Below are 25,257 nucleotides of genomic sequence, written 5' to 3' on the forward strand. Positions count from 1 at the left end.
ACAACATGTGAATGACATAGCCTTTATTAAAATTTTACATTAATTCATAACTCATTTTAAATACTATAGTGATTGCTAGTTCTCTCTTTATACTACATAATAGTGAATATTAGTACTCTATATGCTTTTACTTTTTGATTTCCCTTTTATAATCCAGTATCTGCCTTAGGAGTACATACAGTATGCATACACTGTTGCAACATTAATATTAATGTACGCTCTATGCTCTGCAGAACACTTTTGGGTAATAAGTAATTGTATAAGCATTTTTTAGCTAAAAGAAATAACCACATGAAGAACCACATTAAGGAAAAGGCAGAAAGCTGGCACATGGCAGCACAAAATCCACAATGAATGAACTATTGAAAGCAAAGTGCAATAGTCGGAGTGTTATAACTCACTTAATAGCATGAAACTGTTTAATAAATCTGGTTCAAAGGTGCTCCTAAGAGTTGAGGGTTCTGGGAGTACTTACTCAGGAAATACTTTTTGTTCATGTTTGCAATCAGTCATCTTTTTTAAACACATAATACCATAGCAGTTATTGCCTTGGTATAGTAAGCAGCATAATATTCCGTCTTTGTCCCAACACAACTTATAAAAATAGAAAACAACTAGAGTGAGAAGACTAGTATATGCAGTAATCATTTTGTAAAAGTTGATTTCAGAAAATAAAGAAGTAGGTTATATGTTTCAGTGGCACTAACAGAGTTCAGAAATGCATAACTGGCCCACCAGAGTCCCTGCTCTTTTCACCAACCTAAAGCCTGTCTGGTCACATCTGGTTGGTCACACTGCACAGCACTGTGGACTGACTGAGAGATGGTTGGCTGTCATTGACTGTGCTTGAGTCAGTCTTGGAGGCGAGTGTGCTGGAAGGGAATGGACCAACCCCTCCTGACACCTGGCTCCCCCATGGCCTCCACTCTGGTCGGGCCCTCTGGCTCGGCGGGCTGAGGCTGGTGCTTCCAATGGCCGGTCTCTTCCCCTCATATGTCCCCTTCACCAATCCATTCAGCAAGGCGGAGGCAGAGGTCTGGTTCAGGTGCTCAGCTGAAACCAGAGGCTGCCGGTCCTCCTCCTCAGAGATGGCAAACACTGGCACGCTGATGTGGTCTCCCTCGCCTGGGAACTCCCGCCTCTTTCCTGCCTGGCCACTCTCAGTCTGACACTGGGAGGAAGAAGAAGAACCAGGGCTGGGTTCTGACGGGGAGCTCTGTGCATGAGGAACCCCGGAGGCCTTCATCGGGTCTGCTGTCACAGAAAGCAGGCCAAAGCAAGGCCCCGTGAAGCGAGAGCGCCGCAGGTTGCTGGTGGAGTTGAGACGGCGCTGCCTCTGGGCCGACTGCGAAAGCGGGTAGGAGGCGTTGCTAATGGATGAGTCAGAGATGGTGCTGTTGTCTGCTTTTGCGTCCAGGTGAACATCAGAGAAGACCCTCCTGCTGTTGTCCCCTGTGCAGTCAGGTGCCAAATTGGATGGAGCCTAGAATGACATGACAAATGACATTCAGACATTTAGACTTGTCACAGAAGGTAAAGCATAGGGGTAACAATAACACAATAATAATGGAGTCACCATTCCATTCAAGTATTCTAGTTGGCCACTCTAGTGAGCTAGCTTGACCAATATCAGGAGCTGTGCTTTTTGTGCTATGACAGTAGAAATATTTGCAGTGAAAACGGCCTGTATGATATAGATGTGCCAGGGATTTTCAAGTAACCATGCTGCATTTCCAATACGACGTGAAAATGCTATTGCTTGAATACAGAAAGAGGAGACAAGTTTAAATGTTGGTGTGATGTAGGAAACAGATTGTTCTTACTATTGCAGTCATTTCAAGCCTTAAAATCCAATTTTACTTAAAAGGAACAGTTTGTAGGATTTAGTTGCACTTAGTACTGAATGCCCCTCCTGTAAACCCTCTGTTTCCAAGCATGGAGCAGAACCTATTGTATGTAAAAACATCAAAAGGGCCCTCTCTAGAGTCAGTGTTTGGTTTGTCCGTTTCAGCTACTGTAGAAACATGGAAGAGCAACATGACAAACTTTATGGTAGTCTGTTGATACATGTAGTAGGGTGGCTTTTCCAGAAATAAGAAAAAACCCACCATATTTGGAGATGTCCAAATTCTTTAAAAAAAAAAGTCATAATATAGCATTTGGATTTTTTGTGTGAAAAGGTCATAAAAAATTAAATGCCCTGATACTCTTAAAATTGTCTTATTATGATCTGCTCTCAAAAACAAAATTATTCTTAGTTTCAGTTAAACACCAATGAATAATTATGAATATTACATTCCTTTTCCACCAATGGACCCCCTTATATCCTACACACTGTTCCATAAAATCAATGGGTGAAAAACAGGATAAATTAACCTGTCTATTGTGAAAATATTTTCTCATTTACTCATGGTGGTACCTAGACAGTATGTTGTTATATCTATATAACATACATCTATATCAGTATGTTCAGAAAAATCCATATCTGGGGTTTTGCACCCACCTCAGTAATATGTGAAAAAATCATCAAAAGGAGCATTACCAGAGACAGTGTCCTGATTACTTTAAAAAATGTTGACAGCGTGATTTACTGGTAAACCTTAACTATCTGCCTGGTTAAGTACTGCAGGAGGTCAGTGAGAAATATTTTAATAGTTTTTGTACTTTTGTTGAACTGACCCTTTAAGTCAAATTGGAATACCTAATTAAGAAAATCCTTAAGACAGGATTATTTATACTGGAAAAAAAATTAAAATACCCCAAATGAATCTGGCACAGACCACTTCAATCACATCTATTTCAAATGGCATCAATAGTTCTGGGTTTGAAATCATTAAAAGGTTCTAGTACTGACGCTGTCCACCAGCTTGGTAAAGGGACTGGTGGAGTTCCAGCTGCACCACTTCTTATGCAGCTGCGGCAATGGAGGGAGGAAGTCCTGAAAGGTGCGTACGCTCCACGCTCTTGGTCTAGCACAACCACTGCTGTCCTTGGTGGACCTGGAACCAGTGGGTGAGGTGTTGGAGTCTGGTGAGGGCCAGTCGCCTGCAGGGCTGGGACCGGTGTCACTGTGCCGCAGAAACCTCTCCCGCTGCTAGGAGACATAGATTGCACAATTGTATAAATTAAACTGAGTAGTCTGCAGTGGACACCAACAGAGGGCTTTTAAGCAACATACATTAGCATGTCCATGGCAGCAATATTGTCTTTGCTGCCTGAAAAAGTATTATTTTGTTTCTGATGTATATGACACCTAACTACTTAGTGTCCAGGAGCAAAGACTGTAGGTCCAGAACAAACTTCAACCTCTGAGATATGAATGCAATGTGAAACTGCCTTTAGAATTCGACAAGAAAATGACACTTCTTCTCACTTAAATTGTTAGCCCAGTTAACTTTTTCCAAATGAGTGTATGGTCTCAATGGCTAGTTTTAAGTCTTTTTCAATCGAGAATTATGTTCATTTTGTAAATTATGGTCCCATTTAGAGTAACATAGACAAAAAAGCAAGGTATGCTTCAGGTGTTGTCCTGTTTGGGTGTTTTCGTCTTTGAATTACATATTTTACAGTGATGGGTCAAAGTACTGAGTTTGGTTGTACTCTAAGGAGCTGGCTGTATATTTTAGCATCTTGCTAACCAAGGTGGCCAGCTAGTTGCTACTACGGCAACCTGTTAATCAGGATAGCGGAGCAAAGCGTAATTTAAATAGCTGTAAAGTAAAGTAATTTTTGTTTAAAGTTTCATTTCCACTAGCTTAAATCTACATTCCAATAAATATCACAGTTAACATGAATTATGGATGCATCTAGCTAACCAATCAATGTTAGCTTGTAATTTAGCATTTTTTATGCTAGTGGCCCTCTGACTCATTGGCTGGTAACCTGTCTAACCTCCCCTGTTCCACCTTCTTGTCCGTATATGGTCACTTCTACTCCCAAAAAGTAGAGTGACAGCCAAAATGCCAAACTTACGTACACAAACCAATAGGTGATTACATGGTGTTGATGGAGTGCTGAAAAATAAGTGTCTCATAAAAATTTGCCCTGAAGAACAAAGGTTAAAAGACAAGAGTGGCCTAGAGTGGATAAACAAACTAATTAGGAATGAAGACGACCACACAACATAAATAGCTCTCTTATCAGAGGTGGCATTATACTCAAGCACTCAACTGCAGCTACAATGGTCATTGACCTGCACAGAGCAGCAGGCTTGTTATTGAATCACGCACGCATCTTTGGTATTGAGCATCGTTGGAAAGACTGTACTCAGATAGTAACAATGGCATTGCTTTATCTCATTGTAAATGTTAATAGAAAAAGATGGATAATACTACCTGCCAACAAATAATTACAGCTCAAACAGTAAGAGAAGTACTCTATTTACCGACACTTAAATAGCTGTCCACCACAATCAGCACTTTAACAGTACTTTCACTACATAGTAGTCTTTATGGTAGGGATATAAGCCTGGCTGCCAGTCTGCTGATTGCACCTGCTACATTTCCTCCTAACACCTGAATATCTCCCTGCAGATTGTGTTGTGCACTATATTAATGGATTAACAAGAAGGAACTGTGCTGATTAGCTTGGCCTGCTCAGTCACACAGCCAGCCAACCAAGCATTTGTGGCTCACATACCGATTTCAATCATTATTTATTAAGTAAAGCTGTCAAGAGAACAGCAGGGGCTTTGGAATGACCACATTTGTGGTGTTGTGTATCCCAACATGCATGTCCAAACAAATGACTGTTTGAGAAGACACTTTACTATATTGAGACATGTATATTTGATTATGCAACGAGGAGAGGTTAATTGACAGGTTAGATGTGCAAAGGCCATGTTATTCTTCCTCGTCGGTCAGCTGGTGATCAGGGGAGGGGGGAGGTTTTAGGGTTGCAACCATCAGACAGAACTACTCCAGATAATCCTCTAAACAGAGTCACTAGCAGCTAGCTTTGTCTAGACAAGAATTAGCCAGGGGTTTAGATAAAATGTTCTTTTGGTCACTAAACCTCCAAGAACACAATGGCAACTTTAAGATCTGACACACGAGGTGAGAAATCAGCTACCCACCACAGTCGCTGACAAACCATGGTTCCAAGGTTGGGGTCTGAGTCCCTTCAGGGGCAACTGGAAAACCTTGATACACTCCCCAGAAAAATTTGAAACAGCGAAACAATGAATTTAGTCTGTTGAATTTCAGCAAGGAATGTACAAGACCATGTTGATCCAGCCTTGATCTCATCACCCTGCCTTCAGCAAGAAAGGTTTTAAAGTCTTCTCATTGCTTTATTGTAACTAAATTGAAGCTCTCCTTCGAAGGGGTCCTTTGCAACAAAATGTTATGAAATGGGGATTTATGTCTACATTTTTGGGCTTGTGTGGCATGAAAATAACACGCCAACCCGGAAGTTCATCTGGCAATGATAGTGAGAAGATTAATTTGGCATTTTTCAGGGACCTTGTTCACTGTTAGCCCAAGCAACAATTCTCATACATTATTTACATGGACGTCTGCATCGAGGACACACACAGGCAGACCACACACTGTGTGCCAAAGTGTGCATGACACACACAAACACACACACACAATTGGAGCTGGGAATCTGGCTCTGTAGATAATACTCCATTAGCCTAGGCTGCAGAAAAGCTTGCCAGTCCTTCAAAAAGCTGCCAGAGCTGTTTTATGCCAGCTCTTATTCCAAGAGAATACAAAAGAGAGCAGAGGGGAAAAAAATGCTTGGTTGAACTGTTGCCTCTTCCTCAACGCTTGTCCCATCTTTTAATTATCCTCAATTCCCAGTTATGTCCTCATAGTTTTCATAGTTTTACAGTGTTCCACGCGTACACCAATAAAATGGTGTCAGTCTTATTAGGAACACTGGGTCAATTCAAAGCAATGAATGCCCTGTCACCTCTGATGTTCATTGGTTCAGGGATCATTTCCACAAAGCGAGGAGATCTCCCACTGAGAGTTTAGCCTCAAGGTTAAATAGACATTTTCAGTGTCCACTGTATAGCATCAAGGCTACTTTCAGATGGAACTTTTGATGAGATACTTCAGTCTGAACCAAAGTACTGGACCAAACAACCAAATGCCATTGCCATCCATAGAACCAAGCAAGTAATGTTCTAACTAGATGACAACGCAGGCATTGTGCAGACTGCCAAATGAAAAATGAAATGTGATTTTTATAGGATCCAAACCACAAGATGGCTTGAAATGCAATTCCAATCGTATTTCTACAGATGTGTTTAAGTCCGGATGCTTGAAACAGACAAAATGTCTTTGGTATTCTAAAATTGGTCATCCACCTATCAACATCAAAGTTCTCAAGGATTATGTTACCCCCAGGCAGTACTCTGCAGATGGGACCATATCTCTCTCTGCACAGTGAAGCACCCCATGACTGCAGCACAGAAAATCGCTTTTCCTTCCATGATGGAACTCTTCCGTTCAATCAGGGAGGCATGAAAAATTGAACTCCATCATTTTGCCCTCCAAACAATTATGCTGTCAAGTTGCAATACTCTTCTGTCACAGCACACAAACTAGTGATGGAGGAGTTCTGCACTGCAACTTGACAGAGTGATTGTTAGGAGGGTCAAATGATGCACCTCTCATGCCCCCATGTTTGGAAATTGGCATCACCACCCTAGCTATGGAGTTACCTACAACGTTACCACAGCAACCCATTCAAATAGGTTGATGATATCTGGAACCACAAATTTGATCTGACCACTTCCAAATAACAATTTGGACAGTCTGAACATAGCCGAAGACAACTGTATTGGCACGAAACTGGGCCTTACCGTGTGAGGTGAGAAGGGTAGCCTGTATGGGCTAGGGGCTGAAGATACAATGAAAACCTCATCCGCACCAAGGTCGAGTTCAGTCAAACCGCTGCAGGAAAGGTCCACCTCTGCACTCTGGGAAATGTCCCCACCAGCACTGACTACAGAAACATATACAAACATTTTCGACACAAAATATATTTAAAGCATTGATGACAAGGCCATTTAATAGTTTTATTGAACGATTTAGTGATTTAACGTGATAGTACAAAGGAGTTTGAGTACAGAGCAGATTCAGAGAGAAAACAGCATTTGCACAGTTTTGGTCTAGCGATAGTTTATAACGGTTTCTCATTGTAATGTGCTCCACATTCACTTCATGCTGCCTACTTCTTTAACTAAGGATTGTTTACCACTCAGAAAAGCAGCAGAGCTTCTGATGTTGTACTGCAATTTTAATGGTTCAATGAAACAACATGCAGAGTAGGCTAATCTCAACTCCTTCGCTGTTTATAAGCTATGTGTTTTGGTGTAAACTCCTTACACCGTGACTGCAGCACACAGAGAGGGGGGGACTGTACTCCCCTGTTGTTCAAACTACTCCCAGGCTGCTTTGTGGGTTAAATGCCACAAACCCACAAATCTCTCAGCCTGGGTTCAGTCCCACTGAGAGAGAGAGAGAGAGGGAGAGAGAGAGAGAGAGAGAGAGAGAGAGAGAGAGAGAGAGAGAGAGAGAGAGAGAGAGAGAGAGAGAGAGAGAGAGAGAGAGAGAGAGAGAGAGAGACACACAGACAGACAGACAGACAGACAGACAGACAGACAGAGAGAAGCTTTTGGATTGTTCCAGGATCAGGCCTGTGTGCTGCTCTAAAACTAATGCCACTTTCCTTTCCATTGAAAACTCTACAGACCCACCCAGAGTCCACAGAGGGTTCCTCATACACAGTTTGTTTTCAGTTAAAAGGGACATATTTCGGCATTTTTAGGTTTTATACTTGTATTATGGGTTTCTACTAAACATGTTTACCTGCTTTAAAAAACAACAAAAAATGTTCTTGTATTATACCTGTCTTCACACTCTGTCTGAATGGCTCTGTTTTAGTGCCTGTCTCTTTAAGACCCCTTCCCAAAAAGTCTGCTCTGATTGGTCAGTGTTTCCAGGTTTTCTTCATCTATAGTCTTGGCATCACTGCACCGTCATTGTAGCTGGAGAATGACTATAACAGCACTTAAAATATAGTTGTGACATCACAACTTTAAGGAAGTCAGAGTGTGTTTATATTTGTAATTACCAAAAAAGGATTAGGCAAATGATCACATTTTGTTTATTTAAATTTTACACAGCATCTTGACCTTTTTGGAATTAGGGCTGTATAAATAAAAAAGTGCCACCACCTAGTGATATTCATCGGCAGAAAAAATCCAATCTCTAACTATATGATTGACAAGGAGGAAACATCACAGCAATTGAGGCACATTCCTCAAACCCTAGACCTTCACTTTTAAATGACTGCACTAAAATTTTGTCAGATCATTGCCAGGAAATGAATAAATGGTATTTATATTCCTGAAGGTATCATTATCATTCCTAAAATTGCTCCAGTCATAAGTCTTAACATGTTGTGTAAATATAAATCAAAATGAATGGCATCCACAGTGATGTGCAATTCATGGGATTGGGGCTTGCTGCAAAACCTCTTAGTGATTTTTATCTGTTTTACAATATATCTTAGGAGTTTTGAACAGGAACTGAGACCAACCAGAATATAAAATATAGCCACAAGTAGTAATGATCGGGGTCCAGGCAGATTATGAGCATTTGGATGCTTGTTTCTTAATTGACAAGAAGCACTTAAAAACACACAACATGCATGAATTGCTACAATGCTGGCAAGTAGGACTTGGCCATCTGTGGATTCGAACCTCAGACCTTTACAATCCAGAGAAACTGACTTACTGCACCACAGAGGAGACAGGGTTTTCCATACACCTTCTACAAGTTGAGGCAATGACATAACATGGGCAAAACGGATTTATTTTTGTCTCTTTAAGCAGTCAAAAATGTTGACATTTGATTGAACATTTTTGGAAACAGAAAATGTTGTGTATATAGACCTAATAAGACAATGAATGTCACTGCAGACAATTTGTTTTAATAATATGAACACCATTTCAAACATGTAATATCTAGTATCCAGAAGATGTCTCTGTCTATTTTGGTAGCATTTGAATGAGGACAACTCAGAAACTCTACAGGTACATAGTTTCTGAGTTAACAAAAATAGGATTTTTAAAAAAAACTGAGAAAAAAGTTGTAAAATTGGCATTTATGGAACGGACGACAATTGAAGCAAAGATGCAGATAATTTCAGAAATTAAAATGTGAAACTGCCGAACTGATTTGTTACCGCGCCACCTTAAGGTCAATAAGTGTCAATTTATTTGCTTCAGTTGTGGAATTTGCGATGCACCTGCCAAATGATGTGACTTTTGGCTTTGCTGCATTGACACTTTTAGCAGAGAAAAATAAGAAGAAGAAGTAAGAAAGAATAATGAGGACAACAACAGTAGCACTCCATCAGATATCACTGCTCGAAGCCATAATTAAACATGTTCAGCGTGAATACACTACCTTTAATTGCTTTTAAGAGCCACAATAAATCAATCTATCCATTGTGTGTGTGCATTCATATGTGTACAGGTGCGTGCCGTTCCAACCTGAGTGTGGTGGGCTGTCGTTGTTGTTGTCCTGCTCTGTGGTTGCTTCCAAGCTGGCCTGGTTTTCAGCCATCAGCTGCAGTTCGCTGACCTCAGCCCCAGTGTTCTGGACTCCCTCTGGCACCTACAACACCAACACACAGCACAGCACCGTTCAGTTTATCCACGGTGCTTCATCATGATGGCTAACATGTTCAGTCCAGATGTTCCCAGAGGGTGAAATGTCTTGCAGCAGAGCCACAAGTGCTTTGTTATAACCAGACATTAATACATCTTAGCTTCATGTATCATTTTGAGCACCGATATTGAAAAATACTTGCTACTTGTCTATGAAAGTTCCAAAAAAAGAAAAAATAGGAGAAAATAGGTTTTTGTGACTGGGGTAGGTAGGTTGCAGATGTGTGTCTCGCTTTATCATTTTGCAGTTTAGTTTGCAGTTTTTCACTAATAGAATTTTTTTTCGAAAATAAATTATAAAGTAAGACAAAGTTAAGATAAAAATATGAAAATGTTCTTGTATGAGGCCCATTATTTGGCAGTTTTGCTTATAAAATAATGATGAAAATGATGTCAAAGAAAAACAAGATTTTTCTATCACTGGTTGAAAATGAGCTTGACATTGATGCAAAAATATACAAATTTAATTTCATGATGCAAATCATTAATCACCAGGCTCATCAACCTTTGTTTCAAAACTGCATGACCTGACATGACCCTGATGCTGTGTGGCTTTGTAGAGAGGCATTGCTGCAGCAGTCGTCTTCAGTGGCAAAGAATATTAAAAGAAACATCCAGTTATCCAAAATAAAGCTCTGATTTCAGAGGAATGTGTAACTAACAAATAAGGCTACAGAGAGAAGAAGACAGGCAGGACAGGAGAGAGATGGACATGTCGAGAGGACAAGGGGAGAAAGAGTGCACAGGAGTGTCCATACCTCAGAGTTACTGGATGCACAGGAGCTGGCTCTTTTTGGACACAGTTTGGGTCTGGAAAACATACAGTACCACAGCAATTTAGTGTATAATTACAGACACATCCAAAAACCAGCTTTTATGAATTTCCCCTGTTTTTTTTCACTCTTGGCAGAGTTTTTCTAAGAATAAAAATCCCTCTGGTGTACACAATTTGACCAGAAATTTTAAAATGGACACTATCCCATACAAGTGTACTGAAACTGGAGCTATTTTGGCATAGTAACCCCATCTTTCAATATATAGCTCCAACATACCCGTGGCTATTTCCCCTCAGTCGTTGCTCTGTTGTGGTGTAGGATAATGTAGCAGGATGCGCCAGGATCCTGCATTCACACATGCCACAACTCTAGCAGTTCACATACTGGCTCTTAGTTACTGAGAAGTTTTTGCTATGCATTGCTTTTTTTATGTAGAGATGCTGTCCCCTGACACAATAGTGGTTATTACTATTAGATTATATTACCGCTGAGAAAATGACAAATAATTCTACCATGCTTTCCTGTCCTTTTCTTCAGTCCACATGAACCAATGAAGCATGCAGAAATACTTGAGCAGGTACCCTCTTATTAAAAATTACTCTCACAGCTGAATGAGTTCATTACCAGCAACCGGTCAACTGAGGGCAACCCCTGCTGTGACTCTTATCCACCTTTGGCTGTTTTCTGACCAGAGGGGACCATGGGAGTTAATCTCACTGCTGCTTTAAACTTGCAAGATCTTGCCTTGCTCGCCAGGCTAGTTGTTTTCCAATAATTTCTGTGAAGTCATTTAAATTAATAGGGAACAACTAAAAGAGGAAAAAAACAGCTACTAAGGCTGCTCATGAGTTTCATGGTAATGCATTTCCTGGCTTCTGAATGACTCGTGTTGTTCTTGCTAATTACACTTTCATTTTATTGAACACGTGTTTCCAATTTCCCTGTCATTAATAGTGAGAACCTGTGGAGTTATTGTGCCTAACGGATGAGTTGGAGACACTGAGCTGCATTTGAAATTAACACAAATCATATTAAACAGGGGTGTTTCTCACAACAAGCTGAAAACTGAGGCTGATGCAAATCTAAACTTTTAAATCCGTCTATACTGGCAGAATAAAACAGTCGGCTTGAACAGATAGTATTACAAACGTCCAAACTTAACCACTCAGCTTGTGTTAATTGTCCCCTGGGATGTACAAGAGGGAACAGGATGTAAATTACACCTTTTGATTGTCTGACAATGCTATCGGTACCAAACTCACATTGAGTTTTAATTCTCCTTGTTGTCCCTTTTTTCCCTATTCCCCGCCCATTCACTTTCATGCAGCCTCTGTGTTTTTGTGTGCTGGAATTGATGCCAGGTGCTGTACCTTGAATGCCCCGCTGTCTATGGTGAGAATGCGCCACATCAAGGAGGCCGCACAGTTGCAGCCAAACCCAACTAATCACCAAGGGTCACCACATCAGGGACTGAGGCTTCCAGCTGAGTCAACACAACAGAGTGGTGACTGTGTATATGTGAGTGTGTACATCTGTGTGGGTGTGCATTTACTGTTAGACCAACCCATTTTCATTCATGGGAGAAATTAAAGATAAGACTTGTACTTTTACTCAGGTGGGTTTAAAAAAGCAAGGAAATCAAAGCAGGTTCTATCAAAGAAAACCAGATACTGTAAATTGGCTCAGTGCGCTTGTACTTAAGCACAGCAGAGCTTTGAGCTAAATGCTAATATTAGCAGAATAACATGCTCTCAATGACAATGCTAACAATGTGAAGCAAGCACACCATACAATGTTAATCATCTTGGTTTAGCATGTGATCATACTAACATTAGCTAATAAGCACTAAACACAGTACAGCTGAGGCTGATGGAGATGTTATTAGATACATCTCCCAAGGAGGTCATGTTTTCAGCTCAGTTTGTCTGTCAGCAGGATTATGGAAAAATTGATAGCCAAAGTTTATGAAACTTGGTGGAATCCATTAAATTGAGAGAGGATCTGAATCACAAGGGGATACACATTGTTAACATTGTTAGATTTGTAAAATAGGGCACTTGTGTTGTATTTATGGTGTCTGAATGAGTTAACGGGAAAACTTACATGAATGCCCCTTAAGTTAGAACATTAACAAAGTGCTTCTAGTTTTACAGGCTTTTCACCACCAGACACATTTAAATTTAAACCTAATGCTTCACCTGGATGGAAACAGAATTACAAAATAATCTCTAGGCTTCATCAAGTCAGTCAATCTGAATGTTGTTGAGGCATTTCAATCCTGAATTCACAATAGCAGTGACAAAGTACATGCAAGCATCCACATTTTCATGTATTCACACACACAACATTACATACACTTGAACTTCATGTCAGATTTCAGCCACCAGGGCAAAAAATGAGTGCAATGATACCTTCTACAAGAGTCTATGACGGAGTCTGGCCATTCTTGGTGAATCCTTTTAGAAGCGAGGCACCTTTTTATTATAAGCTGTGCCATATTGCCTGGTTGCCAGTTGGCACTGAATGACAACCAGCTGTCATTTGACTCATGACCAACCTTTTCACAAAATTGTGCAGATCTGTGCATGCATTTGGAAGCACCTTATTGTGATAGGCCAATCCCATTACCATCCCCCCTTTTAGCCAATTGACATGAAGCCAAACACACACCTTCACAGACACACACTCAACCTCCATGCCAAATTCCACCCTCCTAGGGTGAAAACTGTGGTTTTGGAGTGGGAAGGGTAAGTTGCCCCTAATCAATGTGTATGTTTTTTTTTATTATGTTCTAAATAAAAGTAATCCTGTTACCTGAAAACGATGCAGAGGGCACTTGTAAGTATCATTGCGAAGAAGGCAGCTCCACTCACAGCAGCCAGCAAAGAGTCCACTTTGCTGACTTTGGGAGCAATGGCACGGCGATCACCCCCTGGCTCAGTCAGGTTGTGGTAGTGGAAGAGAAGAGCAAAGCCGCGGCCCCAGTGCGTGGTGGTGATGAGCTCCATGATGACCTCCACCATCTCCTGGCTGGAACCGAATACCAGCTGGCTGCTGGGAGGCCGATTGGAGCCGCAGAACCTGGAGGAGAAGGTGATGAGGTCTGAGATATAAAGGACATCGTGTGGGCAGGCGTCAAGCACCGAGTGCTGGGTTTCCGGGCTCACAGCTGTAGTGTCAGTGAAGCGTGGATAGGCAAAAGTAGTATCCTCTACAACTGTGCTTGGGTTAGAACTGGGATGGAGGTCTCCCCTGAGGTGAGACGAGGAGGCAGAGTTGACAGCTTTGTCTCCTGGTGGCACAACCCCGGGCAGGATGAGGAGAGAGGAAGGAGGTGGCGAAGATAGGCCAGAGGAGGCATCCGCCGATCTTTTGGCAGAATTTGAGACTTTGGCAATCTCCATCTTTGTGGACTGTTCCTGGACCACTACTTGCTTGACCTCACCATCCTCAGAGGACTGCTGAGTCTTAGTGGCATCCCCTACACTCTGAGGCATGGGATCCTTAGCTGCTGATGAAGTTTCATCTGCTGCTAAGCTGCCTGGAGTGAAAGTCACCTCTCCGTCTGCCTCTTCCTCTTCAAAATTAGAGATGGCAGAGTACTGTGCAGCGGAGTCATGGCTTTCAAACACGTCAAAGTCAAATATCTCCAGAATAAGCTGGTAATCAACAGGCACAAAGAACTGCCAAACGCAGTGTGTCCCAGAGGAGTAGTTGTAGGGGAAGCCAGGGGACAGAATGAGGCCTTGGACATCCACCACATCCACCTTGGCACCACAATCAAAGTATACCTGCAATATAAATCACATTAAGTTAGTTTTATCATAATTTAAAACCTGCTTTTAAGGAATTATAACTAGGGTAGAAAGTTGTTTAAAAACACCAATACCCATGACAGTAACCTCAAAGTGATACAGATGCCAATGGAGTATTTCATTCGATACCTTTCTTTCCTGCTTCATTTGATACCCATCATGTGAATGAAAGTGTTCAGTTGCATAAAATGTCACCACCACAGCATTTATTTTTTAGCAGATTCCACTGGCGTGTAGTATAGCCATGCATTCAAATGTTTTGGTGGCATCTGGACATGCTTTTCTGCCAACTCTATCAAATACACCACACTCGACTTCACCACACCAGTGAATGTATGGGTTGTAGCTGCTGCAGTAGTGGGCAGAGTTGCATTGAATCGAAGAAGGATAGCAGTGATTCAGGGTTTCCCCCAGAAAAAATGTCAAGCTCGGTGGCGAGTATCTTATGATGGGAACCTGACACAGGACAGAATCGCAGAGTATCAGTTGTTGGCAGTTTGGAGTGCCAATGAGCTTTCCAACATTTATCTATGTTTCCAAATAATCCAGTCCACTGTACTTTAACTTACATCTCAAAAATAAATGTCTGATGCTTAGACCCAATGTGGGTTCAACTTAGGTCTGCTGGGCCAGCAGATTTGCAATATACTGTGTGATTGGCTTCAAGCTAAATCAAACAAACAACTACTTATACCCGGCCCTAATTATAACCAGAGAATTTCACATTTTAAAGTTTATTTCAGATACCTAATGATACCCTTATGAGAATGACAACGACACATGCAGCTCTACTGCTAGAACTCAGCACACATTCTGGGTTGGGACTCTTGATTCCCACTGGTGCCACCCATGCTAGCATTCATGTTATTCTTCAGCATTATGTTTACAAGTGTTAACCAGTATTATATTACATTCTGCCTAAATTCTTAGATGAGTCATGTATTCAGATAATGGCCACTAAGTGATTAAGTTCTCCATGTCAAAGGCACCAACAACCAAGGTACCTATCACCAAATAATACACTGGACTTGTGGTCTGATTACTCACAGACATAAACCAGCTTGAAACTGAACTATTCAACCCTGCTGTTCTGATTTTATATCAAAGTCTGTGTTTCGCCTGTATTGCCTGCTTGGGTAACCCTGGGGAGGATATTTCTTCAAACATGCTGGCTGTAATTCATCACAGGTGTGTGGGGATGTAAAGGGGGACCTGGAATCTAAGCAGAGGCAGATGTGAGGCTGGGCCAGGGAGCCGAGGACCAGACCTTTGTAGGGGGCCTGTGTGTTTATGAGCTTTCCTGTTGGCCTCAATTCTGGACTGTGGGAATGACCCAGACTGGCAGACCCCCATGCCAGACAGGTAGCAAACCAACACCCGCGGGCGACACTTGTACTCTGGACTGAGCTAAAAGCGTATCACTTTGAGAATGCAGTTTAGCTGGGAGGGGAGAAAGAGGGCAACAGGGGCACAAGAATAGCTAAAGTCTATGGAGCCAGACGGACACTTTGATTGCTCCATGGACCATCTATCCCCATCTGAATGCACTTATCAAAGGCATTCCTCAGTCAGTAGATTTTCAGTAGCAACATCTACATGTAATTTTCTATCATGAGTGGAAGAGAGGATCGCTTGCTCAGCCCTCCGGTCATCAGGATCAAACTAAAAAGCCTCTCTACAGTTGATATAGCCGACAGTCACACAGCCAGGCTACAGCATATTACAGACACATGGGAGATCAGAGAGGGCAAGGAGGGCAGTATGGCCTACGTCACTAAAGAAAATGTGTGTGTGTGTTGGTGTTAGATGTTTAGACATGTCGCATTTAGAGCACTAATGGCTCTATTTATTCTTTCATCAAATGATCAGAAATTGACTGATACTTAATATACACTACAGATGTTAATTTAGCAATTTTATTGTATTATGTTTCATTTTCTGTTGGCATTTCTAGAGTCTTTTGACATAGAAATATATATGTATATAATAAAGTTAAATATTAGTTAAATATTCATTAATAAAGTAATTTGTTTAAGAAAGCAGTCTTCTGAGTGCCCTATGTGTAGTTATATCAGTTCACACACAGAACAGGTCTAAAATTGGTTTTGGTCTGCAAAAAAATCTCAATCATGAGTGCATACTTTAAACACTACAGTTACTACAGTACAAGCCATAGATTACATTTGCAAAGAGAAGTATCATCAAAGAAATGGAATTGTAAGATGTGAGGGACATTACATTTAATGAAAAATGTAATATTTATTTTTTCGATTTAAATAATTCTGATGTAAATTTTGATCCTTAATATACTTTAAGATTGTAGTATTTTGCTGTATTTTCTCCCTGACTGACATTTGGAAACAATTACTTTGGCACATGGCATACTACACTGCCTACACACTTACTAGAAATTCATGTACTACAGCAAAGAATTACACGGATGACATTTGAACGGGCCAAATGCCATTCCTACTGAGGCTAGAGAGTAAGCCGATTTGGGGGTTTGCAGTGTTTTGTAGCAAGGTTGCGCAATGAGGGGAACCACTTCACAATATGGGGGCATAACAGGGGGAAGAGAAGGACAGCGTGTCCCCTTTTAGGGCAAGAATAACCAGTAGTGAGAGAATGTATGTTTGTTCATACTGCGGTGTTGCTGGCCTCTCCTCAACCTCTCTGAAGGACTTGTTTCAATCAGTTTTCACCCTGTTTTTTCACCCAATTAAACTTTAACAAGGTAAAAAAAAAAAAGGAAGTGTTGCAAATAATGCTCATTTGTGAATTCATAGTCTGTTGTATGATGTGAAATCCTGCATCTGATGAAAGAGAACTGTGTCATGGACAGAGACTGTGTCATCTCTCCCACCAGGACGAAGCGGCCGGGAGGTCCCCAGCACCCTGGGATGTGCATGCTAGACTACACATGAAAGGGCCCCAAAGTGCCACAGTGTCGAATGGAAATGGGACATTCTTATAATGCCAAACATCTCAGTTCTGTTACATCACAGGCCGCTCCACTGGCAGGCCGCTAATTATTCAAGGATGCCTTTTCTCATGGTGAAACAATGGGCCGCAGTGGCGTTTTGGTGAGCCACTCCACAAACGGGGGAGAGCAGATGATATTTTAATGAAGTGATGCTAATAAGGCAAGCTCAAAGTTTACATAAGGACCGGCTGGTCATTGCGCCCCAGTTGTGCCACTGACAGGGGACTTCCTTGGACAGAAGTAGATCAACTGAGCACATAATTGTCTGAAATGACTTGTTCAGTGAAACATCAGACCAGCTGCTGTCATTACTGAGAGGCCCCTGACGAATGGTATTGTTCTACCGTTTGCACTTTCCATCAGAACAGCCTTTAAAAAAAAAAAAAAAAAAAAGGTGTTTCAATCACATTCCAGGATGAGGTTCATACGTTCATATGTCTGTCTAATTACCATAGAGGCTGATGCTGTGGAGCTGATTTGTGTGTGTATAGCACCATTGTCTTATTAGAATCAGATTTTGTATTTTTAACCATAATATGTTTTTCTCTACAGGTTGCATTCTTTTTAATTGGAAAGATCAGGAAAATATATGATGAATAAACAAAAAGGCAAATAACACTATTCAGTTTCAACTTTGTATCTGAACATTCAATTTATAAAATGACGAGGCAACAAAGGAAATGTACATTGTACATACAACATATATATATATGTACATACAAATGTACATACATATATATATCAGTTATTTAAAAAAAACCCAATTCATTTTTTGACCTCTCTTTGTAGCATTAAAGTGAACAAGCCAAAAGAACACACTACTTGTCAAAACACTGCTTGTCAGTACACCTTTTTTTGGACTGGCTCATAAACACACAGGCGGGCCCCTCAAAAGGGGGCAGGAATCCTCACCAGCCCTGTTTACTGGAGGAGAAAAGTGACACTGCTTCACAGGCTAGCACTTGAGCAGCAGCAGTCTAGGGCTGTCCTTGACGAAAGAAATTCTCAGTCAACTAACACACAAATCATTTTGTCGTCTAATAAATTAGTTGTAGTTTCTCGAAAGAGAAACATGCAACGGCACCACTTAAAATCTTGTTTTACCAGACACTTGCTCATAATTTTCTTGGAAAGAAGTAATTCAGCACGAAAAAAACATCAAGATTTGAGATCTGGGTGATACCAACCTGGGGAGAACAATATCAGGAAAAATAAAAAAAAATGTACTTCATATGAGAACAAACATAAAAGTGATGACTAGAGTAGGATATGTAAGAATTCATGCTATAAAATCAATGATAAGACACATCTTACCAAAAAACAAGTGCTGGAGCTATCTGACCATAACAATGGTGCCACTAATTGAATTTGAATAAGATGCACTTTATCTCAAAGCACAGCAATTGTATAGGAACTGCACTGGTGAAGAAAGATACAGACTTCTCTTACAGTAGTGCAGAATACACTGACACCTGTTAGTGCTTGCAGGGTACACAGAATAAGAAAAAGTGAGGATAAATTTGTGCTTAATCGAAGTTCGAATGGGATCTTTAAAGTTTTGGACAACAGCAGCTGCAACTCAATATCAGCAAGATGTCCCATTTGTGTTTTAATATTTTGTACAGCTGCCTCCAAATAAGAAAAAAAGAAGCTCCTTGAGGTCATTCTCTGCAGCTGTGAAAAGCGCTGATACTCAAGCCCGGGATTTATCACATATCTCCCCTGTGATGTCAATGCCTCTCTCCTGATGGGCTCATGTCAGTGGCTGTAGTTCAAGCCAGGGTGAGTTTACAAACAACTGGTGTGGCGGCCTGATTAAGCCCAGGCATTTCTAGGGTCACCCTGGTTGGCCACTGTAGCGCTGCCTCAGCACATTTACACCACCGTGTGCATCCTGAGTGACTAATGAAAGGCCTCTTTGAGCCGTTGCATGTTTGATCAACATTTTATTTACAGAGCCATCCTGGGCCTGCATGGAAAAAGTGGAACGCTATAAATTATTATCACTGTGGTCCTCAAACTCACACAGATATGTGACTGGGTGAGCGAGAGGACAGGCAGATGCAGGCTCTCTCCTCCATGTTTGTGGTGTAAAAACCTATTAACATATTTCCTCTAAAAAGAGCTGTTGCTGCTGCTGTGGTAGCTGTTAAAGCGAGTCTGTGGAACCCTGTGGTGAATCATGACCTTATCTCCACTGTGGTTTCAACCAGTTGGAAGAAATCATTTCCAGATTTTGGAATGTGATCCAGTGAATGCATCAATGATAATTAGTCTTTCGGCAGCACCTCAGTGGGAAACCCAACCGCACAGGTATACTTAAACTGCAATCAATCACAGGCTAAATAGATACGACAAATGTAGCCACGGCATCACAACTGCCAGAAATGCTTATTTGTCAGTATTATCTTGGGCAAAACAGAACTGTTTCATCTTAGCTGTTTTGATGCTTTGAGTCCCAGTATGTGTTAGCATTACATTCTAGTCACACAGCTAACAGCCCATTTTCCTTCTGTTCTGAAGGTATTTCAAGAATCTGCAAAGACTTCTAACCATCTGGATGAAAAAATATTCCTTCCGCTGCAGGAAAGTAAATATTTTTAACCTGTTTCCTCAGTTGCGATGAATCATCGTAACTGAGGAAACGATATAGACAAGCATGAGTGAAAATGTCTGTAGGCCTGGGCTGTATGGCCAAATCCTATATTCCAAGAATGGTATATATCACAACATAGCACACTTTTTGGGAATAGAACAAATTAATCATTTATGTGAAATAATCGCATGGTGAAGCCAATTTTTGTACACTCCATACAATGCAATACAATGGAAGTATCTGAATATAATGCAGACATTTTTATATTTTGATAGATAAAACTATAATGACCAGCACTCCTTGTCTGTTGTCAGGTTTGTGGGCTCCCTAAAAGCTACTGTCTGCACTCTGCCAAAGACTGGTTATGAGCTATAGTAAAGAAGCACCACTCTGCAGCACCACTGGACAAACATAAGTGTACTGAGTGATTTTGTAGTCCAACCGACTCCAACAGGGTGATAGGTCTTCTCTACCTGATCAATACACATTCATTTCAGGAGTCACATTCTCCCAGTTATACTTCTGTTAATATTGTATCAATAGATAGCTCATTATTGTATCAATAGATAGCTTATTACCTTTATAGTTTTGAATAAGGATCCTCAATATTTTGATTAAAAACGTCAGGAAAATAGGATATGCCAAATTTAGAAAGCTACATCTTTTTTTCAATGTGTCAGATACATATTTAATCATTATTTAGGTAAATATAAGTACTGGAACAGACTCTCTGCATTGAAGGACTTCGATTGGGCTCGATCAAAAAACCAACAAGTCCTCCAACCCAAACATTGCGTTCTATATATTCCGTATCCTCACTTCCAACTTGGCATCTGTTGTAATCACTACAGCAACTAGAGGATGGCGCCTAACACCGAATGTAAATATAGGTCGTAAACAAGAAGCAACCTCCCAGCCTGAAAAGTGACACCAATGTGGAAGTGCCTTAAACCAGGAATTCCATTGTCTGCACACAAAAAAAGAAAGTCTTGTAATAAAGTTATTAGGAAAATGGCCATACTTCTAACTTGACTGACCTCAGTAAACATTTTCCTAATGAGTATATAGTCTCAATTGCTAGTTTAACATTTCCATTCATTTTGTAAGTTATGATCCCATTTATAGTGAAAATAGACGATAAAGCAGTGTACGCTTTAGTGCGTGGCTACCTTATGATTGATAGGTCGTTATCGCGGCGCACTGCATGTTTTTTCCTCTTAGACGTTTGTCCATTTCACAGTGTGTTCAGTTCATAAAAGTGAACTGTAACATTTTGCTTGCTTGTTTATTCAGTGTTTAGTTGGACTTATAGACACTGTTAGTACTCCACTGTTCTAGCTATCAAGCTAGCTCTAGCTGATGAATTAGCATCCTTCCCAATAGAGAGCAAGCAAAATTACGTGTTTTTGTAGGCCAACCTGGAAGTTAGCATCGTGGGGTCTATTGAGAATTAGACTGGGATTTTTGCATTGGATTTGGATCATTGTCGAAAATAAGCTCTGTATCATCGAAAATAAGAACTGTAGCCAACAGAAGTAAAAAGCTTACGTTATGCTAAAGCAAACTACACAATGGTTGAATGACTTAAACATCACTACAGTTTTGCCTCAGACGGTCTCCGGCAAGATTACCAAGTAGCCCAAAAAATGTTTATTAACCTAATCTACAATCTACAAGAGTTTGCAAGCAAACTGAAAAACATGACTAGAGGACAAGTGAGAGAGTTCCCATCCATGTCCAGCGTGATGACATTTAATGTCCCTGACAACCACTGTAGTCTCATTTTGCCAATTGACAGCAACCGCCTTTTTAAGGACACATAAAAACTTAGGGTATTGACTAACGTATTTTATGTCGTACAACAAAACACAAACATCTCTTAAGCTTGTGTTCAGGAATCTAACCAGAAACATATTCAAAATCCTCATCGAGTTTAAGAGGAAAGACCCTAGGGCATTAAAATGCTAATTTACTTCATAGTTTAAGAACTCATTCTTGTGGCGCCCTATATGTTCTGCACATGTGCTGCAAAAAAACAAGATGGTAACAGGCATAAACCGAAACAATGTCAATCCACAAACCTTTTAGTGGTGTCAAGTCTACATCCTTTATTTTTACACGTTGTATATAGTCGTAATAAGCTGCTGTACAAATGACATGGGTGGTTTTTGGGGGGGGAGGACAGTCTCAGGACATCCTAACTGCGGTACTCCCGCATCTTTTAAAGAGGAACGTAAAAGAAAACACAAAACCAAGCTTTTATTTTGAAAGCAAAAAAATACCCATAAAGTGGTTTGGCCTTTCTAATGTAAAATGGGAACCTGAAAAAATCATCCAGTATTTGCAACATCAACAACTAAAGTTTGATGCTACCATAGACAGTATTGAAAATTAAGTCCATTCCCTATTAAACAACCTATTGTATCTGCACCACAAACAGGATAGCTCTTAGCCACTCTCTAACTCTGTTCATCACTCTGTCTCTCAAACCCCATTGCAGCTCACTGACACACTGTGACATGTTTATTTGTTGACAGACTTTCTGTATCAAATTGTCAGATAATTCGTGGGAGGAGTAAAGTCACAGTTCACTTGGGTCCTACAACTCAGTTCAATTAGAGATGAATGTCCCCTCTTTCCCTCGTAAATAAAACCTTCCGAAAGACAGAGTGGAGCAACAAAACAAATTCACACTCCCTCGTCCACAGCGCTGAATTGTGGACTGACAGACTAGGATGCCTCCCATTTTTCTCTGAGGGGGATAGAATAAATTCCAAGCTTGTTTATGCTGTTCCAAAAATCAACTTAATACAAAAGGGGAGCAGAGGACAAAGACATCATTTACCGTGTCCCCTCAGGCAGATAATTGCAAAGATAGTGAGCACCCTATGCACACAGGAACTAAAGCTGGAGACGCTGACAATTCAATATAGCAAGGGCTTTTGTTGTCTAGTTCTAAGAATTGTGCTTCTGAGCCGCCATTGTCCAGTAGGAAGAGGATGACTCTTGACAGGTGGAAGCTTCTCCTAGCTAACAATGTAGTCCTGATGAACACGAGGAGATCTGTGTCAAGGGTAATCCTTCTGTGTTATGACACCAGCTACCGTCTCAAATTGGGCATTTTGGTGGATCACACATAAATCAAAAACAGAAGACACTTACACTTACTTACTACACACTTCAATTACTTTACTACATTTTTTTGCAGGAAAGCAAATTAAGTCTGCAGTAAATTCAGTTGTTTCAGGATTTTTCCAAGACCACAGGAATAGCATTTAGCATCTTTTCAGCCTGAGAGCGGATAGTGGATCGACAGAAAAATAATCAGCAACTATTTTGATAATCAATTAATCGTGAGTAAAGTATTTTTTATGCAAAAATGGCGCATACAGTTTCTTTATGTTTTATGTCATATCAAACTGTATATTTTTGGAGTTTTAGACAAGACGTCACCAAATAATAAATCTATGACTCAAGAAAACAATTGGCAGATTGATTGATAATGAAAACAACATTTAGTTGCTGCTCTAGACATGACACAGTGGTGATCAATCACATGCCGATAAATACATGCTCTAGCTAACATATACAGTGTTTTCTGTTGTGAGTAATGAAACTTTTCCTTTCTTCAAGAGCAAGTACTGAACAAACGCCTGCAGCTGTCCATGTAAACATACCTGCTGCAGGCGACTGACAATATACATCAACAAGTCCTGTCATCCGTGCGTGTAGTTATTCTTACGGTGCAGGTATTCAGATTAACCAAATTATAGTGACACCTCAGGTTATGGCTTTCAAACCTCAACCAATTAACTCTAAAGCACCCATACACAGCTAAGTCTCACCAACCTGGCAGGAGCTTTGACTCCACCACAGGAGAAGCTAAAACATGTTCAACATGAATCACAGCCTGATTGAATGAAAAACATGCCTGAGAAGCAACTGTTGACTGTTTGGATTCCTGTTTTATCGAAGACAAACTTTTGATCAAGAACTCCTTGCATGTCAGAGGCAATTTGGGACTGCGCTTCAATGAGTATGAAAAGTACAACACAAGGTTTACATGCTGACAATATGGTTCTCATTTCAGCAGTTTGGACTCTGCATGCCATTCTCTAACTCTGTGAAGTGCAGTAACATCAAAACATGCCTGTGCCATCAAAACATCCCTTTGAAAGCCCTAGAGAATATAATGTCCCAGTAGTAAGTCTGGAAATTAAATTTAAAAAATAGCACCAAACTTTAATATATTTTTGGCATAAATGGCAAAGGTGGACAAGAGTAAGTCAACATTATGTAGGGCGATTAACAACTCCGGCTATGGCTAATACAGATTTTGCTGGGTTTTTTAAATGTTTTTATTTTTATTTTTATCAAATAAGCACATGAAAAAATAAATAACGAAACTTAACTTGAACGTTGTCCTTGAATTGCAAAGTGCACTTTAAAAGGAAGCCTTTCAGTAAATTAACAGCAGTGTACATGAGGTGGATATGTTGGATAAATATTATGGACAGACACTGTTTCAAATCACAAGCTGACACCAAGACCATTTTTGTAAACCTCATTACGCAATGTTTTTTGTTTCCTACACAACTTTCGCAATTTCAGAGGCAACATAAAGGCTGCTTTGAAAGGGCAATGTTACGTCCTGTGTTGTCAAACTGAACGTGCGCAAAACTCAATTGTAAAAAGTATACCTTTTAAAGTCCATCGCTATCTGCCAAACTTTTCGACACTGTAATATATGAACTTGGTTATTGTTCGAAACATAGTAGTCTTCTGATATAGTCGGCATAAATGGTATCTAACAAGAAGCATTCACAGTATTAAAATGTTAACTTTTAAAATTTGGTTCAATGTGTACCGCTTCTTGCTATCGCCTACGACAACGTACTGTGTTTCGGTAGAACAAAATTGTTGACAGAACAGACGAAGTGCATTTAATTTTAAAACGCAGTAAACATAAGTGTTTCTCTGAGAATCAAATGTATGCCGAAAAAAATGCCGGCACCTAATGTTTCTTAAAACAGCTTACTTGAAGTCCCTTGAGGTCAGAATGTTTGCCGAGAAGCAAACATTGTTGAATATCAAGATTTACGAACGGAGTTCGTGGCTTGACTCTCCATACATGTGAGCTCGGCACTCAACAGTGCTGGAGGTAAAGCTTGTGGAATATTGTCAGCTTAATGTTAACAAATGTAAACTTACTTTCTGTGCAACGCATCCCATCACGAAGAGTAGATATGTTGTCATAAAAGCATGCGCCCCAAGCGACGTAACACAACTCATTTTCCTCTAATTGTTCCTTTTTAATGCGACACACAGTGAACCGTATCCCGCTCCTCTGCTTCCCTCTCATTCACCTGAAGTATCGGGAGCGCGCTTCCATCGTT

The 25,257-nt window shown here is 40.5% G+C and overlaps 1 protein-coding gene across 2 annotated transcripts; it reads right to left on the reverse strand.

The window, feature by feature from the left end:
* Positions 1–374: 374 nt before the first annotated feature.
* si:dkey-112e17.1 (uncharacterized) lies at positions 375–25,200 on the reverse strand. Of its 2 annotated transcripts, none has more exons than XM_059336232.1 (7): positions 25,073–25,200; positions 13,282–14,258; positions 10,450–10,501; positions 9,515–9,638; positions 6,815–6,957; positions 2,855–3,091; positions 375–1,483 (listed from the first exon to the last, which is right to left on the reverse strand). In XM_059336232.1, the coding sequence occupies exons 1-7, from the start codon at positions 25,151–25,153 to the stop codon at positions 776–778; spliced, it is 2,322 nt and encodes a 773-aa protein (XP_059192215.1). In that variant the 5' UTR covers positions 25,154–25,200; the 3' UTR covers positions 375–775. The 2 variants fall into 2 exon arrangements, with proteins under 2 accessions (XP_059192215.1, XP_059192214.1); XM_059336231.1 differs by having other exon boundaries at positions 2,855–3,094.
* Positions 25,201–25,257: the final 57 nt, after the last annotated feature.

The sequence above is a fragment of the Centropristis striata genome, chromosome 7 (genome assembly GCF_030273125.1).
Source record: "Centropristis striata isolate RG_2023a ecotype Rhode Island chromosome 7, C.striata_1.0, whole genome shotgun sequence".
Classification (NCBI taxonomy): domain Eukaryota; kingdom Metazoa; phylum Chordata; class Actinopteri; order Perciformes; family Serranidae; genus Centropristis; species Centropristis striata.